General features: G+C 51.9%; 1 protein-coding gene across 6 annotated transcripts in view; it reads right to left on the minus strand.

Moving 5' to 3' along the window:
- The window catches only part of RFLNA (refilin A), a 222,653-nt gene that overhangs the window by 8,803 nt on the left and 195,164 nt on the right, over positions 1-18,686 (minus strand). The window contains exons 1-3 of one of the 6 annotated variants that reach the window (XM_059893963.1): positions 4,935-5,020; positions 4,455-4,534; positions 3,136-3,213 (exon numbers count right to left, since the gene is read on the minus strand). The exons of 1 other annotated variant lie outside the window; for it this stretch is intronic. Coding sequence is in view for 1 of the 5 variants with exons in the window: in XM_059893961.1 (XP_059749944.1) it covers positions 4,935-5,141 (207 nt within the window). In the remaining 4 variants the exon portion in view is untranslated. Of the gene's footprint in view, positions 1-3,135; positions 3,214-4,454; positions 4,535-4,934; positions 5,291-18,686 lie in introns of those variants that run through there. 4 more of the 6 variants (XM_059893965.1, XM_059893964.1, XR_009497198.1 and 1 more) reach the window with 4 other exon arrangements.

Here is an 18,686-nt window from a genome sequence, read left to right on the forward strand (position 1 = left end):
TGAAAGGAGGCGCCAGGGTTTCTGGCTCCTCACGGCCTTCCTTTCAGCAAACAGGCTTCTCCCTCCGTGGCCTGACACACCTGGTTCTCTTGCACCTGAGCTTGCTCACAGGCACCTTCGCTGGTCAGGGACACACCTGTGAGCCTGCAAGGGGGCCATGGGGGCTGACCTCTATCTCCTCAGTCCATCTGTCCATCCACCCGTCCATCCATTTTTCCCTTCATCCGTCCATCCACTTGCCTGTCCATCCATCCATCCATCCATCCATCGATCTGTGTCCATTTACCCATCCATCCATCCATCCATCCATTCATCCATCCATCTGTGTGTCCATCCATCCATCCATTCATCCATCGGTCCATTTATCCATCCATCTGTCCATTCACCCATCCATTTGTGCATCCATCCACCCAACCATCCTTCTGTCCATGCATGCGTTCATCTGTCCATCCTTCCATCTGCCCATCCATCCATACATCCATCCACCCACCCATCCACCCATCCATCCATCCATCCATCCATTCATCCATCCATCCATCCACTTGTCCATCCATCTGTGCTTCCATCCTTCCTAATCCTGGGCACTAACTCCCTAAATTCCTAACTCCCTTCCCTCTCTGCCCTCATCCTTGGTTTCACCATCATAGACCAGAAACAGAGAAATGAGAAAATCCAGGTGTCCTGGGTTGGGGGCAGGGGTGGTGACAGCCAAGATCCTAAGAGTTGGCAGTGACAAAGATTTCCAAGAGCTGGGCAGCCCCGGGAAATTTTCGAGGATGGGCAAAGACAACCCACTCCCCACCACCAATTCTACCTGGATCCGGCCCCAAGGGCTTCCCTCAGAATCTGGGTCCGGGGAACCAGCACCTCGTCCTTAGGGAAATTCCCCAGTGTGCCACTCGGACATACACTCGAAGTGTAAACAAACCCCAGGAGATTAGATGGGGGTGACGGGGCAAGGCACGATGGGGCCCAGGCCACTGGCTTCTAGAGAACCCATATCCACATCTGAGGGGGTAACAGCTCAGACTGTCACCTCCAGTCACCACTCCACGGAGGGCCGAGCCCCTCATCTGCCACAGATGGGTGATCTGTCCTCATCTCACCCACCCCAGCGGTGGCTGTTCCCTCAAAGGTGCACCCCAGAGAAGACGACTTGCGACCCCAAATGCCATCTGTGCTCTCCCTGAGGGTGATAAGAGGGGACAGGGCTAGTTCCCTGAACGGGCCATGTTAACCCGGGGAGATGGGTGTCTGCCACACACACCCACTCATCCTTCCTGGCGGCACGACCTCTCCCCATGATGCCCCCCCCAAGTCCCACAGCTCCACCAGGCAGGACGGGGAGGCGGGCAGGAAGGACATGGGGTGTTCCCTCAATCTGGAGCTGAAGGTCCAGGCCCTGAGAGCTCAAAGGTGACACAGCCAGCGGCTGTCCTGTTCACAGCTGTATCCCTAGCCAGGCCTGGCTTAAATATTTGTGGGATGAATGCAGCTGACAGGCAAACCCTGGCTGGCCCAGCAAGCGGCCTTGGCTGTCCCGGTGTCCTGCAGGCGACCAGGGCCCCACTGCAGGGAGACAAGCCCCCCACAGAGCCTGTTCCGCACAGGCACTTCTCAGTCAAGTCTCTGATTTGGGTTTCTAATTTGGAGGGTCTGAGAGCTCATGAGGCCTTTTTAAAAAATAAAAATAAAACAGTCACAAGTACATTTTGGAAAGACCAAATGGAATTTTACTTTCTGGCCTCAGCTTAGCCTACAAGTCCCTGCACTGCCCTCCACCAGCCTCACGGCTGCAACTCAACCACGCCTCAGGACCTTTGCACTTGCCATTCCCTTGGACTAACGCACATTTCAGCCCTATGACCATAAAGGCCACTCTCTCATGTTTTCCGGTTTCCATTAAATGTCACTTCCCTGACCATCCAGTCTGAAGGAGCTCTACCCGAACCCAGCTCTTTGTCTTAAGGGCACTGAACAATCCAGCTGGTGTTTTATCACATGTTTAAGTTGGTGACTGTCTCTCCCACTAGAATGCCAGTTCCACGAGGGCAGGGACCTTGAACATCTTGTTCACCACTATGCCACCCACAGCCCAAAACAGCACATGGCAAACAGTAGGTGCTCAATAAGTACCGGTGGGACGAATGACCGATTCCTAGATCTTCCTTTGGTTTGGGAATTACCAGGAACGGTACCATCGTTGGTCCACAGAGTGGGCCAGAAAAAAACCTATGATCAAGTTAGGGTGGGGTTGAGGGATTCATTCATACCCAGCCTGCTCCCCAGTGCCGTTTACATCTTGGGGGGCAATGTCGCAGCCAGCCAGTTACCCTACATCCACGGGGTACTGTCCGGAAGTTAAGTCCAGCTTATTAAAACAAAGTGGGGGGAAATGGAACCTCTTTCTAGAGGGTGAGCAAATTTAACATGCGCTTCCAGCATAATAAATACGGTGACAAGCTCGTGAGGACCTCAGTGGCCAGGGGGGTGGGGACAGAACTGCAGCTCATCCCCCTGGCTGGGGTGTGTGCCACCAGTGCTGACCAGGAAGGCAGTGCTGGAAACTGGGTATCAGAACAAAGATGCCTACCCCAGGCTGAACCCCAGGCCCACATGGTCTGACAGGTGCCATTAAGGGGGTGCCAGAGCAAACCTGGCCCTGCCTGCAGCCAGCCTCTTCTCGGGCATTTGAAACCATCAACTCCAAGACACAGGAGAGGTTTCTGTCCCTTTGTGCAAGATGGGCAGCCGATATTTTGCCTACATCTGCGCCTGGAAAGCATTGTCAGTGAGTCGCCCGCAAGCAGGGTTTTGTTAAACACCAGATTAGCAACGTTTAACAGGAGTTAACCTGCGGGGGGCGGGGGGTGGAGGCAGCCTCCTCGAATGCAAGGTTCAAGGGTAGAGACACCAGAGCCCAATTCCCTGGGTTCTAATCCAGCACCGCCACTTATCAGCTTAGGCAAGTCGCTAACCTCTGTGCCTCAGCTTCCCCCTCTGGAAAATGGGTGTAATAAGAGCACCTACATACTTCTTGGGACTACTGTGAAAATGAAATGAGTTGATGCCAAGTAAAGAGTTTAGGACAGTTCCTAGCACCTGGGAAGGCTATCTAAATGCAGATATCATTACCTGTGCGGAAACAGCCCCAGGTCTTGCCTTCAAGCCAAATTAAAAAGATCAGAGACAGCTCAGTTCCATACCTGGCATCTAGTTAGCAAGGAGGGGGAAAAAATAAAATCAACTAGGACAGCCAAGACAAGTAAGCCAGGCACACTGTTCTTACGGCTGCCCCTGGCTGGCCTGGCCGGCAGGAAAAGCATCCAGAAAACCTTCTAGAAGGGGGATTCCAGGTCATCCAAAGAATAAAGGGGAAGGCTGGTTCCCTGTCCCTTTTCTCCAAGCCCCACCGTGTAGGACACCACAGGGATTTATTCCCAACGCAACAGCCCAAATACCACCCCCTTCCATTCAACTGTGCCAAGTCTGAGACACTCTTGCAGGAAAGCTGGTGCGTTCAGACAGTGGGATCAATTTCACTGCCAACAGCCTGGGTCACATCTATCAATCCCTGGAAGTCCAGAACACCTCTCCTACCCCCAGCCCCCAGAAGAGGGACCAAAGTTCAAATTCAACGCATGATTTTGGTCTAAGCCAGCGGTTCCCAAACTTTGCTGCACATGAGGATCACCTGGGGAGGTTTTAAAAACCCTGATGTCCAGGTCGCAGCCTCTACCAATCAAATGAGACTGTCTGGAGGCATGAGGTGGGCGTGGGTATTCTTTAAAGATCTCCAAGAGAGGGATTTCCCTGGTGGTCCAGTGGTTAAGACTCCACGTTCCCAATGCAGGGGGCCTGGGTTCGATCCCTGGTCGGGAAACTAGATCCCAGATGCCGCAACTAAGAGTCCGCACGATGAAACTAAGACTTGGTGCAGCTAAATAAATAAATACTTAAAAAAAAAGTCTCTGAGAGAGTCCCGTGCCCACTCAAGTTTGGGACCCACTGGACCAAGGAGCAAGGGAGACACCAGTGACATTCCCGTCAATAGGCCTGGAGGCAGGGGAACCATTCCTTTCTGCTCATGGGAGGATTTCCAACTGGGGGGAAGCATTTACTGCCCTGTGAGGTACCAGGTGGGCATTGCCGGGGCCCCAGGAAAGCGGCGCCGGGCTGGAGTCGTGCTAGGACACCCGGCAGAAACAATGTGAAGGCGTGCAGAGAGCCGCAAGAACGGGGAAATGCCACTGGGATTGTTGGCAGCCTCCGGATCTCAACTTGTCATTTCCTCAAGTCGAAAGGCGCCCGATCCCGCCCGCTTGGCTCCCGCCTGCCGGGGAAGGGGTGCGGGGAACCCAGTCTCAGCCCAGCCACCAAGCTGGGTGACCCCCGGAGTCCACCTGAAGGCCCCACTAAGTCTGGCAAGAGGTAAAACTCTTGCGTCTCCTGACCTGGGGTTCCAGCCTTCCCCAGGCACCGCCTCAGCTCCACGTCAACATCCCTCAACATCCCGGGAAGGAAGGGCTCCTGTCTGCGTTTGGTTAAAAAAAAAAAAAAAGTCTTTCACGTTGGCAGCACAGGGAGAACAGTAAACAGGGAACCTGGGTCCACTGCTTCGGCCAGGGGTTCCAGCTCACCTAGCCTGAAGCCAACCTCTTGGAGAATTTCGGACAGTCCTCAACCCCTGCTCTTTTACTGCTGACAGCAAGACAGACGATCACTGCTTAGGCCCACAGCCAGGGAGAGGGCTGCAGGGGTCAGGCTGGACCAGCCCCACCTACGCGCCCTGATCCCCACCTGCGGAGCGTGGCCGTCACTGGGCCACCTTCTTGGCTGGGGGGATGGCGGGGGGAACCCAGTCCCGGCTCCTGAAGTACCCCATCCGGGGGGCTGGCTCTGTCCCCGGTTTCTGCGCGAAGCCGCGTGCTTACCGCTTTGGCCTCGCCGGGTCCGGGGGCCTCCGAGGAGGCGCCAGAGCCCCCCGCGCGGGCGTCGAGGATGCCAGGCGCCAGGGAGTAGAAGGGCGGGCTGGGGCTGGGGCTGGGGGGCAGCCCGGAGTCAGGGCTGTCCAGCAAGGCCTCCCGGCTCTCCTCCTTGCGGCTCTCCTCCATGCCCTGCAGATGCAGGTGGCCCACCATGTCGGGGGGGCGCCGGGCGCGGGCCCCCGGCTCCTCGGGGGGCTCCTCCACCGCGCTCCGGGGCCCGGGGCGGGCGGCGGCGGGGCGAGGGCTGCGCGCCGGGGACCTGCGGGCAGAGCCGAGAGGCGGTGCGTCGGGCCCGGCGCCCACCCGCTCCCCCCCGCCCGAGTCCCCGGTTCCCCGGCCGGCCGGGCCGCGCGCGCGCGCGCCGCGCCCAGCAGGGGCCGGCGGTCGGGCGCCCGGCTCCGTGCGCTCGGGGCAGCTGCCCCTCCGCGCTGCCACGCCGGGCCTGCCGCCCGCCCGCCGCCGCTGGCCGCGCTCCAGCCACGCCGGGCCCGGCCTCGCCTTCGCGCTCCGCCGCCCGCCGCCGGGCCCTCTCCGCACCTTCCCGGCCGCGCCTCCTTTTCTAGGCGCCTCCTCCTCCCTCCTCCCCGCGCCTCCTCCCGGCCCACCCCGCCCCCGGCCTCCGCCGCGGTGGGCAACCGCCCCGTCTGGCGCCTCCACCCCCCAGCCCGCGCCCGGGGCGACTGCACAGCCCGGCAATCCTCCGGAATAAACACCCCAGCGGCGGCACCAAGGGGTGACTCGTGGGGCCCCCAAGTCATCCCAAGTAACAGTAGTAGGAGTAGTAATGTCTGAGGTGACCTTTCGAGGTTTCTCCAGCTCACTGAAGTCCGAATAAAAGAATCTTCAGAGACCTCTGTTTTAGAAGATCTGTAACTTACAAGGGAGGGGGCGGAAACCAGAGGCTTCAAGGCTCCCCAAGCTTCAAGACCAGCTCCTTAGCTCCCCTTTCCAACGGGCCGGTCCGCCCCTTTGTTGATGTTCTAAAACACGAACCAATAGTCCCGGGGTATTTGTGTCTCCATCATTTGGGTACCCAAGGCCAACATACTGGGCCTCTGGGGTGGAAAGCCTTGGGTGGAAATGGGCCTGGGGCAGGTGACAGGGAGATTAGAAACATTTCCTGAATCCTCCAGCATCTGGCTGTTTCCCCAATTTCTTCCAAGCAGGTTCTTGCTCACTGACGGAGTCTCTCCCATCTTTCCCTTCTTTTCCTTCCTCGGAAGGGAGAAGTCACTTGCTTCCCTTTCTTCAGATGACTGACAAGGAGGTCCAGTCCAGCTCCCACCCACTCATCCACCCACAGAGACACCCCCCCCCCCAGGTGATCCAGCCTTCCATTCTGAAAGCAGGGAATCCAGGGGTACCTAGAGGTTGCGTTGAAAAGAGCAGGAATGTGGGAGAGGCTCATTGTCTAGCCAAGGCAGCAGAGGAGGCAGGGAAGGTGTGAGGGTGTGGACAGATACACTAGTTTGGTTTCCCCTTGGTGTCTGCTCTTCAGACACCCCCAAACTGAGGGCACCAGGCTAAAGCACGGTCATTCCATCAGGACCGATCAAGCCGCCACTGTGACCCCAGCGCTGGGTCCACCTCAGAACCGCCCACGAGTAAGATAGCCTGGCCCCGGGGCGCCCAGTCAGATGAGGGGGGAAAACACACCAGGAAGCAAAGGCCGTGAGTTTCAAGGAGGGCATTGACAAGGCACTGCCAGCAAGAATCATCAGAGGGACAGTTCATTGCTGGGGTGTTCATGAAAGCCCGCTCTGAGGAGGGGGCATTTTAAGATGAGTCCTGAACAGCCACGCGTGAGCTGGAGAAAGAGGACTAGCCCTCCAGGCGGGGGGACACCAAGGACAAAGGTGCTCTCCGTAGGGAGAATGAGGTGCATTCCAGGAAGGGACAGAAGGGTTGGGGGGCTTCCTAAGAGTGCTGGGGGGGACACAGAAGGACATGTTATCAGGTGAATTTGCAGCCCATTTCCATATCAACCAGGAAGACCATGGGAAGTCTACTGCCCAAACAGAATTAGCCAGAGCTTTGAATATCTGGAGCATTCTGGAGGAAAAAAACAAAACAAAACACAACACAGAACAACTGACTCCGTTTGCTTCAGTTCTTAGGCAAGAATTCAATTCTTCAATTCTTCCTCAGCCTTGGGCTCCGTGACCAGAAATACGTGGGTGACTTATCATCTCACAGGACAAAAGCGGGGGCTGTGATTTGCAGAACAGAAGCACGTTAAGATGCAGTTCCTTCCCAAACGCTCACTCACTCAAGCCCCCAGAAGCGAGACTGCCCTCACTGCCGGGCTGCCCCGGAGGAAATTCTTTGATAAGAACGGATTACTTCTTAGCCCAGGGAAGTGAGTCTGGCAGCAACATCCACCAAAGGCTGGTGGGGAATTAGGGGGAGGCATGTGGGGCAGGGTTGCATCATTGAAGTGTCATCTTGACTTTATTTAAAATGTTGGGGCTTCCCTGGTGGCGCAGTGGTTGAGAATCTGCCTGCCAATGCAGGGGACACGGGTTCGAGCCCTGGTCTGGGAAGATCCCACATGCCGCGGAGCAACTGGGCCCGTGAGCCACGATTGCTGAGCCTGCGCGTCTGGAGCCTGTGCTCCACAACAAAAGAGGCCGCGACGGTGAGAGGCCTGCGCACCGCAATGAAGAGTGGCCCCCGCTTGCCACAACTAGAGAAAGCCCTCGCACAGAAACGACCCAGCAAAAATAAATAAATAAATAAATTTAAAATGTTGCTATTTTGATCATCTGGAATTTTTTGCATTAATTTTGGCCTTTACAGCACTGCAGTAAAATATAGTACGTGTCGCGATTTCCACGTTTGGGACATTTCCTTAAATTTTGGACTCTAGGTGAGGGCCCTACTCTCCTCACCCTAATCTTGGTCCCCTTGTGCCATTCATGCTTATCAGGGGTGCCTTCATGACCATGCCCACTCAGGTTCTGGAAGCTTCCCTGAGCCCCCACACAACTTCCCCTGAAATGGAATAACGCTGGTGATGTGTCTACACCCAGCAGCAGGAAAAACATGACCGCACTACAAATGTCATAGTGTCCCACACAAATGACCCCAGTGACCATGACCTCTGACCTATTCGGATCCACTGCCACCGGCTGGGGGCTGCCCATCCACTGAAAGCTGGTACTGTAAAAGCTTCTGTTTCTCACTGTGTCAGATGGTCCGCAAATGTCAAAGAGGGGAGAAAAAGCCGAAATTTCCATAAGTTAGCTTGAGCCAGGAGCTAGCGGTGGGTGGGGGGCTGTCTTGGCCAGTCTCTGGAGGAAAGGGGGCTTGAACCTCTGTAACATGAGGCCAGAAGAGCAAGGAGGGCGGGGTCTTTGCAGATCCGAGTGCCTGCTCTGGACCAGGTGCTGTGGGCGGAGGGCGAGATCAGGTTTGCAGGGACCCGTACGTGGGGCTAAGGTATTTGGACTTTATCTGCCAGGGGATGGGGAGCCTGTAGAGTTTAGGAATGATCTGATGCAAATTGCTTCCGAAGTTGGATTACAGAGAGGAGAGTGGAGGGACTTCCCTGGCGGTCCAGTAGTTGGGACTCTGCGTTTCACTGCAGGGGGCACGGGTCCGATCAGGGAACTAGGATCCCGCATGGCACGTGGTGCAGCCAAAAAAAGAGAGGAGAGTGGAGACTGAGAAGAGTCGGGCAGAGAAAGTCGATATTTAACAGAAAAGAATTTATTAGGGTACCCCGACAAGGGATCCTGCAGTGGGTGTCCCGTGCTGGAGAGAAGGGGAGACCCCCGCTATACCACACACTCCCGGGACGGGAGACGTTCGTTCAGGAGCTCGTGGAGTCACCTGCTTTTAAGAAAGGTGACCTAGAATGGTCCCAAGCTCCATGGGGCTCACCCAGCACCCCAGCATCAGGGGGACTTTCCCAGGCTGCTTTGTGAGGGGGAGAGAGAAAGGCCAGAGGATGAAGGGGAAGGGCACAGAGGAGAAAAGGCTTTTTCATGGAGAGCCATTAGCCACTTGTTCCGAGCAGCAGTGAAGTGAAGGCTGTGCCTTCAGGGACAGCTGACAAAGGCCTCTGCTCACACACTGTCTCACCCTGGAACCCCAGAAGCTACACTGACACTCCAGATGCGTGCGTATTACTTCTAATTTAAAATAAAGGAGATCAGTCCACGGAGGCTCAGAGAGGTTAAGTGACTTGCCTGTGGTCACACAGCTACTAAGTAGAAAGGCAGAGTGGAGGCCGCGAGGATGGACGTGGGGGAAAGCTGTCAATGGGTCCTAATGTATCGTGAAATGGGGGATGCAAGACTGAGGTCCCAATGCCTGACAAACAGGCATTTCTGTGACCTGCACAGAAAGTACCGAAGCAAACGGCCCATCTGGGGAGCACGTTGAAGACCGCAAAGGGCAAGGCTGAATTGAAAGCAAAGATCCTGCTCATGTGACATGGTGATTGTTCACGGAGCACCTCCTGCTCTTGCCAACTGCACTGGAAGTCCCCTGAGGAAAGGGCTTGGCAATCCTGTTTCCTGGTGGGCCGTGCACACCACACACAGAAATTTGAGTAATTGTACTTACGCGATGCACCCAGAAGGGCCCTAGTCGCTCACATAGCAGTCCCTGGGGAGGTGGTGGCTGGCTTATTTAATCGGATCTGTATAGTTCCCCATAGTTCCTCAATGGTTGACATCATAATTCTGGAAAAATTAGCAGAATATGGAGAATTACATCACATTTAGAGATGAGGAAATGGAAGCACAGAGAGGGTAAGCGTTTTGCCTAAACTCACACAGCAGAGCCCATTCTTTTTTTTTTTTTTTAATGCTATTCTTGTCTGCTTACATTCTTTTTATGTATGTATGTATGTATGTATGGCTGTGTTGGGTCTTCGTTTCTGTGCGAGGGCTCTCTCTAGTTGCAGCAAGCGGGGGCCACTCTTCATCGCGGTGCGCGGGCCTCTCACCATCGCGGCCTCTCGTTGCCGAGCACAGGCTCCAGACGCGCAGGCTCAGCAATTGTGGCTCACGGGCCGAGTTGCTCCGCGGCATGTGGGATCTTCCCAGACCAGGGCTCAAACTCACGTCCCCTGCATCGGCAGGCAGACTCTCAACCACTGTGCCACCAGGGAAGCCCGGGAGCCCATTCTTAAAATCCTCATCTGGGACCTGTCTTGGTTATCATTCAAGGGTCTGTCTGAAACAAGGAGCTGTCCCTTTGCAGGGGCCAAAGTCAAAACCCACCGAAAAGCCCCCTTCTTCTCCCAATGAGAATGCAGGGCCTGCGGGCAGATCAGAGAGGTCTGCTCTTATTTCAGGAGCTTCTATCAAATTCCAGATGGGGAGCTCTTGCTGGCAGGAATGGGGTGCACCCCTGGGTGGGGCGATGGGGCCCGTGGGGCACAGGTTCTCCTCACCGCTGGCTATGGTCACAGCTGTAAATACTGCCCACCCCCCAGGAGAGCTCCCATTCGAAGGAAAGGGGATCTTCTTGCTGTCGGCATGCTCAGCTGCCTGGGTTTGAATCCCAGCCCTGTGTGATTTGGGCGATTTGCATGCCCTCTCTGTGCCTAAGCATCCCCGTCCGTAACGCGGGGATGTTAATAAAGGGATTAACTGAGGATTAAATCTACTGGGATTAAGTATAAGTATAACTAGAGTCAGCTTCCAGGCCTGCCAGCGCCAGGCTGAGCCCTCGGCACAGTGCCAGCGAAAATTCTCCAGGCTTGGCCCGCCCCTGCTCTTAATCATAGCACCTCACTTCCTCTCTAGGTAAAGTGACCAAAGTAATTAACATATTAAATTTATATGTGTGTATGTATAATCAATATATCAACATATAATCAATATATTGAATATATATGTATATAAGCACACATATGCATACACATACACACATATATATATATATATATTTTTTTTAAGGAGAAGGAGGTGAAATGTGAGCTAAGTCTTTATCTTTTTTTTAAATTAATTAATTAATTAATTTATTAATTTATTTATTTATTTTTGGCTGTGTTGGGTCTTCATTTCTGTGCGAGGGCTTTCTCTAGTTGCAGCAAGCGCGGGCCACTCCTCATCGCGGTGCGCGGGCCTCTCACTATCGCGGCCTCTCCCATTGCGGAGCACAGGCTCCAGACGCGCAGGCTCAGTAGTTGTGGCTCACGGGCCTAGTTGCTCCGCGGCATGTGGGATCTTCCCAGACCAGGGCTCGAACCCGTGTCCCCTGCATTAGCAGGCGGATTCTCAACCACTGCGCCACCAGGGAAGCCCAAGTCTTTATCTTTTATGTGCAGAGTGCACAGATATTGTCTACCTTTAGGGAATCCAGGAAATAACAGTAATCAAACATTATTTAGTGTTTGAAGGTAGCCACCAGGACTTCAACTGGAGTTCAGAGAGGCAGAGGGCTGAGAGGTGAGAAACAGTTGCTTTGTTATCATAAACTCTGGACAAATCCCATTAGATTTTTTTTTTTATTGAAGTAGAGTTGATTTACAATGTTGTGTTAATTTCTGCTGTACAGCAAAGTGATTCAGTTTTACATATATATATATATACATGCTTTTTAAATATTCTTTTCCATGATGGTTTATCACAGGATATTGAATGTAGTTCCCTGTGCTATACAATAGGACCTTGTTGTTTATCCATCCTACACATAATAGTTTGCGTCTGCTAACCCCAAACTCCCACTCCATCCCTCCCCACCCCCCTCCCCCTCGGCAAGCACAAGTCTGTTCTCTGTCTGTGAGTGTGTTTCTCCCATTAGATTTGTTCCCAAGGGCATGGGATCCAATGGAATAGGTTTTCAGTGAGAGGCCCAGTGCCGTACAATGACGATGATATTCGGGCTGTGAGTCCAGCCAGGCCCAGCCCTGGGGCCCGGCCAGTGGATGCCGTGCCCACCCCTGCTGGCCCTCTGGCCTGAGAGTTTTCCATAGCGCCCTTGCTCAGTCCTCAGCACAAGCCACAGGTGTCCCCGCCGGGACATAGCTTCACCAGTGACTCACCTCTTCATTTTTAGTGCGTCCTCTGAGCCTGCGGCTCTGTCTCTGCAGCAGCTGTCTGTCTGGGGGTCAGGGCCTGCTCTGGCCTCACCGCCCTCAGGCCCGTGCACAGAGGGCAGGGACCGAGGTCCGCGCCAGGACAAGCTCTTGACAACCTGCCCCGCTAGGAGAGGGAAGTGAGGACAAAATGCATCCAGAGTGGATCTGGACCCGGGACTGCGTTCTTCTGCTGACCTCTGAATGTGTGGGTCTGGACCAGCCTCAGGATTCTCAATGTCTTGAGCGAGATCATTAAAACTCTGCTTCAAGGGTCTGCGGGCTGCCTTCCCAGCTTGGTATTCCTGCTACTCTTCCCCTCTCTCCTTCCAGAAGGGGGTCGACTGCATCACTTCACAGCCACACGCAGAGGCGCCCACAGCTGAAAGGGTTTTTGCAGCTGTTAACTTACTAGTTCACACCTTCAGGGTTTACCGAGCTTTTAGCTGAAAAGGCCTTTTCTGCCAGCTTCTCCCAAGCTTGAGTAAACAAAAAACCTATTTATGTCTTCAGAGCACTTAATTAAGGCAGGGCAGGGATAAAATCAGTGACAGAGTGTAGTAAAAACACAGTCCTTTAAGTCATGAGAGGGGGGGTGCCCCGGGCCAGCTGCGTGTTCTTGGGGAAGCCGTGTCCCCTTCCAATTTTTGTTTTGTAAAGTTGAAAGAATAATATCATGAAAGCCCAAACACCCTTCTCCTCCACACCTCAACTGTTAATGCAATGATATTATATAGCCTTGATTTCATATCAAGATTCCCCCAATTATCCCAACGATGTCCTTGAAAGCTGCTTTCTTTTTCAATCTGGCGCCCAAGCATACGACATTCTTAGTTGTCACTGCTGAGGGTCAATTCTCCGGGGGTCTCTTGTGTTTCGGCACATCTTGGGAGCAGAAGCCCTGGCTGCCCTTTGTCTGGAAAGGTAGAGATAGTGTGTCCTTCCAAAGCCAAGTGTAGGCATGCTTACTGTCCAGTATAAGAAAGATAATATCTCCCTCTGGTCCGGGGCGGGCGGGGGAAGATCAGGCAGGTTTACTGTCCATTATAAAATATTCGGGTTCCTTCACCTCAAGGTTCCTCTGCTATAATGCAAGGCACTGTGTGGGCGGGTGTCACTTGGCCTTCTTTGCGTGGCCCTGTGGGACCTGGGGCTTGGGAAAAATGGCAGGAGAAAATGCTGGCACTCTGTCCACTGCGAGGGCTGTGAGTCACAGCATCCTCTGTCTCTGACCCCACAATCTCCTGTGTTTTGCCGGGGCCCAGGCGACAGTGGCAGACTAACTTCTTAGCTGGCTGGGAAGGTGAAATCTCAGATCTTTATAGTCTTTGATAATCATTTTCAGACAAGAGCATGAGTCACTTCACACCCTCAATAGTCATTTCTCTTTTGTCCTTTCTTCTAGAATAATCCCTTGCCTTTCTATGTCTGTCTAGACACTGACAGTTTCAAAGCGTTCAGGCCAGTTGTTTTCTTGTTTGTTTTGGCCGTGCCGCGCGGCATTCAGGATCTTAGTTCCCCGACCAGGGATCAAACCCGCGCCCCCTGCAATGGAAGCGGAGAGTCCTAACCACTGGACCGCCAGGGAAGTCCCAATACATTCATCTTTCTGTACCACTTTTGTTACCATTTTTTCAATTTAAGGGTTCACGGTTGTCTTGCTCACAAGCTGCACTTAAAAGTAAACGCAAATATCTCTAGGGTTTGACACATGTGGACCCGGGGCCCACACGCACAGCAGACTAAAAGCTGTGGAGGCGGCCCCTTCTTCACGCCTCTCTTTTGGCGAATCTACGCAAGGCAAAACGTTTTGGGGTTTTCCAAATGTGGCACACCATCCAAATGGGTTTCAAATGATTTTCTCTGACTAGAAAGCATGATGTCACGTGAATTGGTGGGTATGTGTGCCTGGGTCCATAATGGCAAAACATCACTTCTTGATTTAGAGGGTTTGGGGGATGAAAAAGCTGTTATGCTGAGAAAAAAGTCCTCCAAAAAACACTATGGCTTTTCACGAGCCGGTATGGCAAACACTCTTTAACTGGACAGTCGTTCTCAGCTACATCTGAATAACGAAGCAGACAGGATATCTGTGCACATTAAACATACATAAGACTAAGTCTAGCCTGGGTAGAGCCAAAGGGAAGCCAGAGTAACTGAGAGGGGTGCAGAGGAGAGAACAAACTCTTCACCAGCTCCTGCCAAACTCGGAGCTCTTTCTCTGCACCTCAGAGGGACTGAGGGAAAGCTGCCAGGGGCCCTGTATCCCCCCAGCGAGGGCCCCGGGGTGAGCACACTGCAGAGAAGGGCAAACAAATACCGTTTCTGTTCATTCCTCAAGGAAGACACAAGTCCGGGCAGATTTTTTGGTTGTGTGGTTTGCGGCTGAAAGTGGAAACCAAGGGCATCGAGTAGGAAGCAAAGGAAAGGCTCCAGGCTCCTGGCGTGATGCCCGGGGGCTCCGGGGAGGCAGAGTCTGGGCACCAGACTTGAGGGAGGGCATGGCTGTGGGCGGAGAGCTCAGCAAAGCTCCCGGTTCAGTCCCGAGACACTGAGGGAAAGGGAGAGGGCCTCTTGTCTGCTATCCCTTCAATCAGTAGTTATTAATTGAGCACCTACTGTATGTGTGGCATCGGGGATACAGCCATGGACAAGTCAAACTTGGTCCCCATCCTTATGGAATTTCCAATTGGGGCTGGAGATGGGTGGGAGAGAAAATAGTTCATCAAGATAATTTCAGAGACTTATGAATACTATACAAATGCAGTGGGATAGAGAATAACCAGTATGGAGCTGCTGTTGATGGGGTGGTGGGCTTGAATGGTGAAAGTAGCTGGCCCTGAGTAGAGCCTGAGGAAGGGCATTCCTCAGAGAGGACACTGAAGGTGCAAAGGCCCTGAGGCCACCACAAACTCAAGGTGCTCTTTGTAAAGGGAAGAATGTAGAGAGAGACACAGAGAGAAGACTGGGGGAAAATAAACAGAGAAAGGGAGACAAGACACAAGAGATGGAAGGGGAAAAGTGAAAGAGACCAGTTGTGAGGGACTGGAGGAAAAGGACAGGAAAATTCATGGAGGGGGTGGGCAAGAAAGCCACTGCCTACAAAAATGAATCGATGCATCGTGTGCACATGGGGGGAGGAGGGAGACGGGGTGCGTGCAAAGAAGGCCCACGTTGCCTTCACTCCTGAATGATCCCTACTTGTCTCTGCATGTGTGGACTTGGCATTTTGGCTGGCTTCGTGTGTGTTTAGTTCTTATTTCCCCAATTAGATTACAAACTTCATAAAGGCAGAGAGCATGCCTTGTAAATTTCCCCCCCCCCCTTTCTGCACAGCACTTACCACAATGCTCTGTATACTGTGGGCTCACTAATTATTGTTTGAACAAAGGGATGGATGGATGGATGGATGGATGGATGGATGGATGGATTCTCAAACTAGACCGTGTCTCTCTGCAATTAGCCATGTTGTTTATATTTTGCAAAGGTTGGATAAATATTTTGCACACACACATGTGCCCACGTGGAGCACAAGAATGAACTTGCACTCTAGCCTAACTTTAAGAACATCTCTGACGCTTGGGATCAGCAAGTTGGCAAACTGACGCTAGGAGGTTTTGGAAGAGGTAAGGATTACCTGCTACATCGGGGTGAACATGGATGCCTGAGCCAGACACACCAGTGTTTAGCAGAGATGAACAAGAACCCGGAGGAGATATCGAAAAGAAGAGGGGAAAGTAGGTTAAGTGCGGCAAGATTGCTAACGCTCACTAGTTTTGAAGTTCCACTCTTCTTCCAGGGAACAAGGCTGTACTATATTCCCCAGGCTTCTGGGCAGTTAGGTGTGGCCACAGGATTGAGTTCCGGCTACTGGAATGTGGGTGGGATCCACGTGTGCTACTTCTAGGCCCAGTTTGTAGAACTTCTCCTGCATACCATACCTTCTCCAGCCACTGGCTGAATGGAGAGGACTCCAAGGACCTAAAGGAGGGAGGAGCCACAGGATGGACGGAGCCTGGGTCCCTGAGTGACTGTGTGGAGGAGAGCCTGCTGACTGACGGCTCTGCAGCCACTGAGATGTGGAGGTTGTTTGTTACAGCAGCTAACACTGCTTATCCTGACCCATACAGAAGAGATGGGGAAGGTGAGAAGTAGGGCTTTTCCTTCACACAGAAGAATCCAGAAGAAGGAGCTCTCCACTCAGTGGTGTCTAGAGGCCAGCTACTGGGACACCACCCAGGAGCATGAAATGCTTCTCCCTGTGACACCAGGGTAGTGGACAAGCCCAGGAAAGGAAGGACAGAAGGGCTTCATTTCCCACAGGTAACAGGTAATGGAACAGGGGCATCTGAAGTCAAGCCACTTGACATGGGGGCCACAAATTCCATATTTTAAAAACAAGAGGAAAAAAAATGTATGATAAATAAATAGGAAAAAAGAGGTTTGATTGGAACTTCATCTTGAAAAATAAATCTAAAATGATAAAAACGAAAAATAAGCTAAGTTCATTTTTATTTACCAAAGTGTGGTAACTGCTCTAATGCTTAGAGCAGACAAATGACCAAGGATGATTTTTTTCTTTTACTTTCTATGTTTTTTCCCCCCAAGAAAATTGTCTAAAAGCATGACTGACATCCTTCCCTTCACATTTGACCTTTTCACAGCCCTTGTGGTTCAGAGTTGATCATTTTTTTTAAGTTCAAGGGTTTAGTTCATTACAGCACTATTTACAATAGCCAGGACATGGAAGCAACCTAAATGTCATAGACAGAGGAATGGATAAAGAAGATGTGGCACATATATACAATGGAATATTACTCAGCCATAAAAAGAAACAAAATTGAGTTATTTGTAGTAAGGTGGATGGACCTAGAGTCTGTCATACAAAGTGAAGTAAGTCAGAGAGAGAAAAACAAATACCGTATGCTAACACATATATATAGAATCTAAAAAAAATGGTTCTAATGAACCTAGGGGCAGGACAGGAATAAAGACGCAGGTATAGAGAATGGACTTGACATGGGGAGTGGGAAGGGTAAGCTGGGACGAAGTCAGAGAGTAGTATTGACATATATACGCTACCAAATGTAAAATAGATAGCTAGTGAGAAGCAGCTGCATAGCACAGGGAGATCAGCTCAGTGCTTTGTGACCACCTAGAGGGGTGGAATAGGGAGGGTGGGAGGGAGATGCAAGAGGGAGGAGAAATGAGGATATATGTATATGTATAGCTGATTCACTTTGTTGTACAGCAGAAACTAACACAATATTGTAAAGCAATTATACTCGATAAAGATGTTAAAAAAAAGATGTGGTACATATATACAATGGAATACTACTCAGCCATTAAAAAGAATGAAATAATGCCATTTGCAGCAACATGGATGGACCTAGAGATTATCATACTGAGTGAAGTAAGTCAGACAGAGAAAGACAAATATCTTGATATCACTTATATGTGGACTCTAAAAAAATGGTACAAATGGACTTATTTACAAAACAGAAATAGAGTCACAGATGCAGAAAACAAACTTACGGTTAGCAGGGGGGAAAGTGGGGGAGGGAGGGAGATTAGGATTGACATACACACACAGTACTAGATATAAAACAGATAACTAATAAGACCTACTGTATAGCACAGGGAACTCTACTCAATACTCTGTAATGGTCTATATGGGAAAAGAATCTAAAAAAGAGTGGATATATGTATAACTGATTGACTTTGCTGTACAGCAGAAACTAACACAACACTGTAAATCAACTGTACTCCAATAAAAATTTATAAATAAATAAATAGCAAAAAAAAGTTCAAGGGTTTAGTTGCCATTTCCAAGGGCTTATGTTAATACTTTCAAATTCAAGTCACAGTCTTGCAGGCGAGATTTAGTATCTCTGGGTGAATTTGGATCAGCCACTGTCCCTCAGGTGACTGAGGATACAAGATGCTCTATCACCAACTTCACCCAGCAGATGGTTCCAAAGTGTGTGTCCTTCTTTGTTCCCCACAACAGTGGTCCCCAACCTTTTTGGTACCAGGGACCGGTTTCGTGGAAGACAATTCTTCCATGGACCGGGGTTGCAAGTGATGGTTCAGGCGGTAATGCGAGCGATGGGGGGGATGGTTCATGCAGTAATGCGAGCGATGGTTCAGCAGGTAATGCAAAAATGGGGAGCGATGGGGAGCGGCCAATGAAGCTTCGCTCACTAGCCCACCGCTCACCTCCAGCTGTGCGGCCTGGTTCCTAACAGGTCGCGGATCGGTACCAGGGGTTGGGGACCCTTGCCCTACAGGACGTGCTAAGCCGGGCCTCTGCAATTGCCACGCCCCACCTGAGGGACTTAGAGAAGCGGCATCTTGCAAGGGGGATCCCCTCCATGGAACTTTAAGCCACTTTGGCTTTGGAGCCACTTGCTGACATGAGCTGAGGTTGGAATGCTGATCCTGGTTCTTCTGGAAGGTTCCCAGGCTGCTGTTTACCCTGATTCTGGCCATCCACTGCATTTCCTACTACTGTTTTTCCAGCCTACTTAGCTATTCATGGGGAAAATATCACAGTGGGTAGAGAGTTTTTGCTCAAAAGCCAAACAAAGAGAAGAAAAACCAGGGCAAAGGGAAAGCAGCTTATTAAAAAAACAGACTTTGAAAAATACCGAACGCTCTTG

This window comes from Balaenoptera ricei, chromosome 14 (genome assembly GCF_028023285.1).
Source record: "Balaenoptera ricei isolate mBalRic1 chromosome 14, mBalRic1.hap2, whole genome shotgun sequence".
NCBI lineage: Eukaryota > Metazoa > Chordata > Mammalia > Artiodactyla > Balaenopteridae > Balaenoptera > Balaenoptera ricei.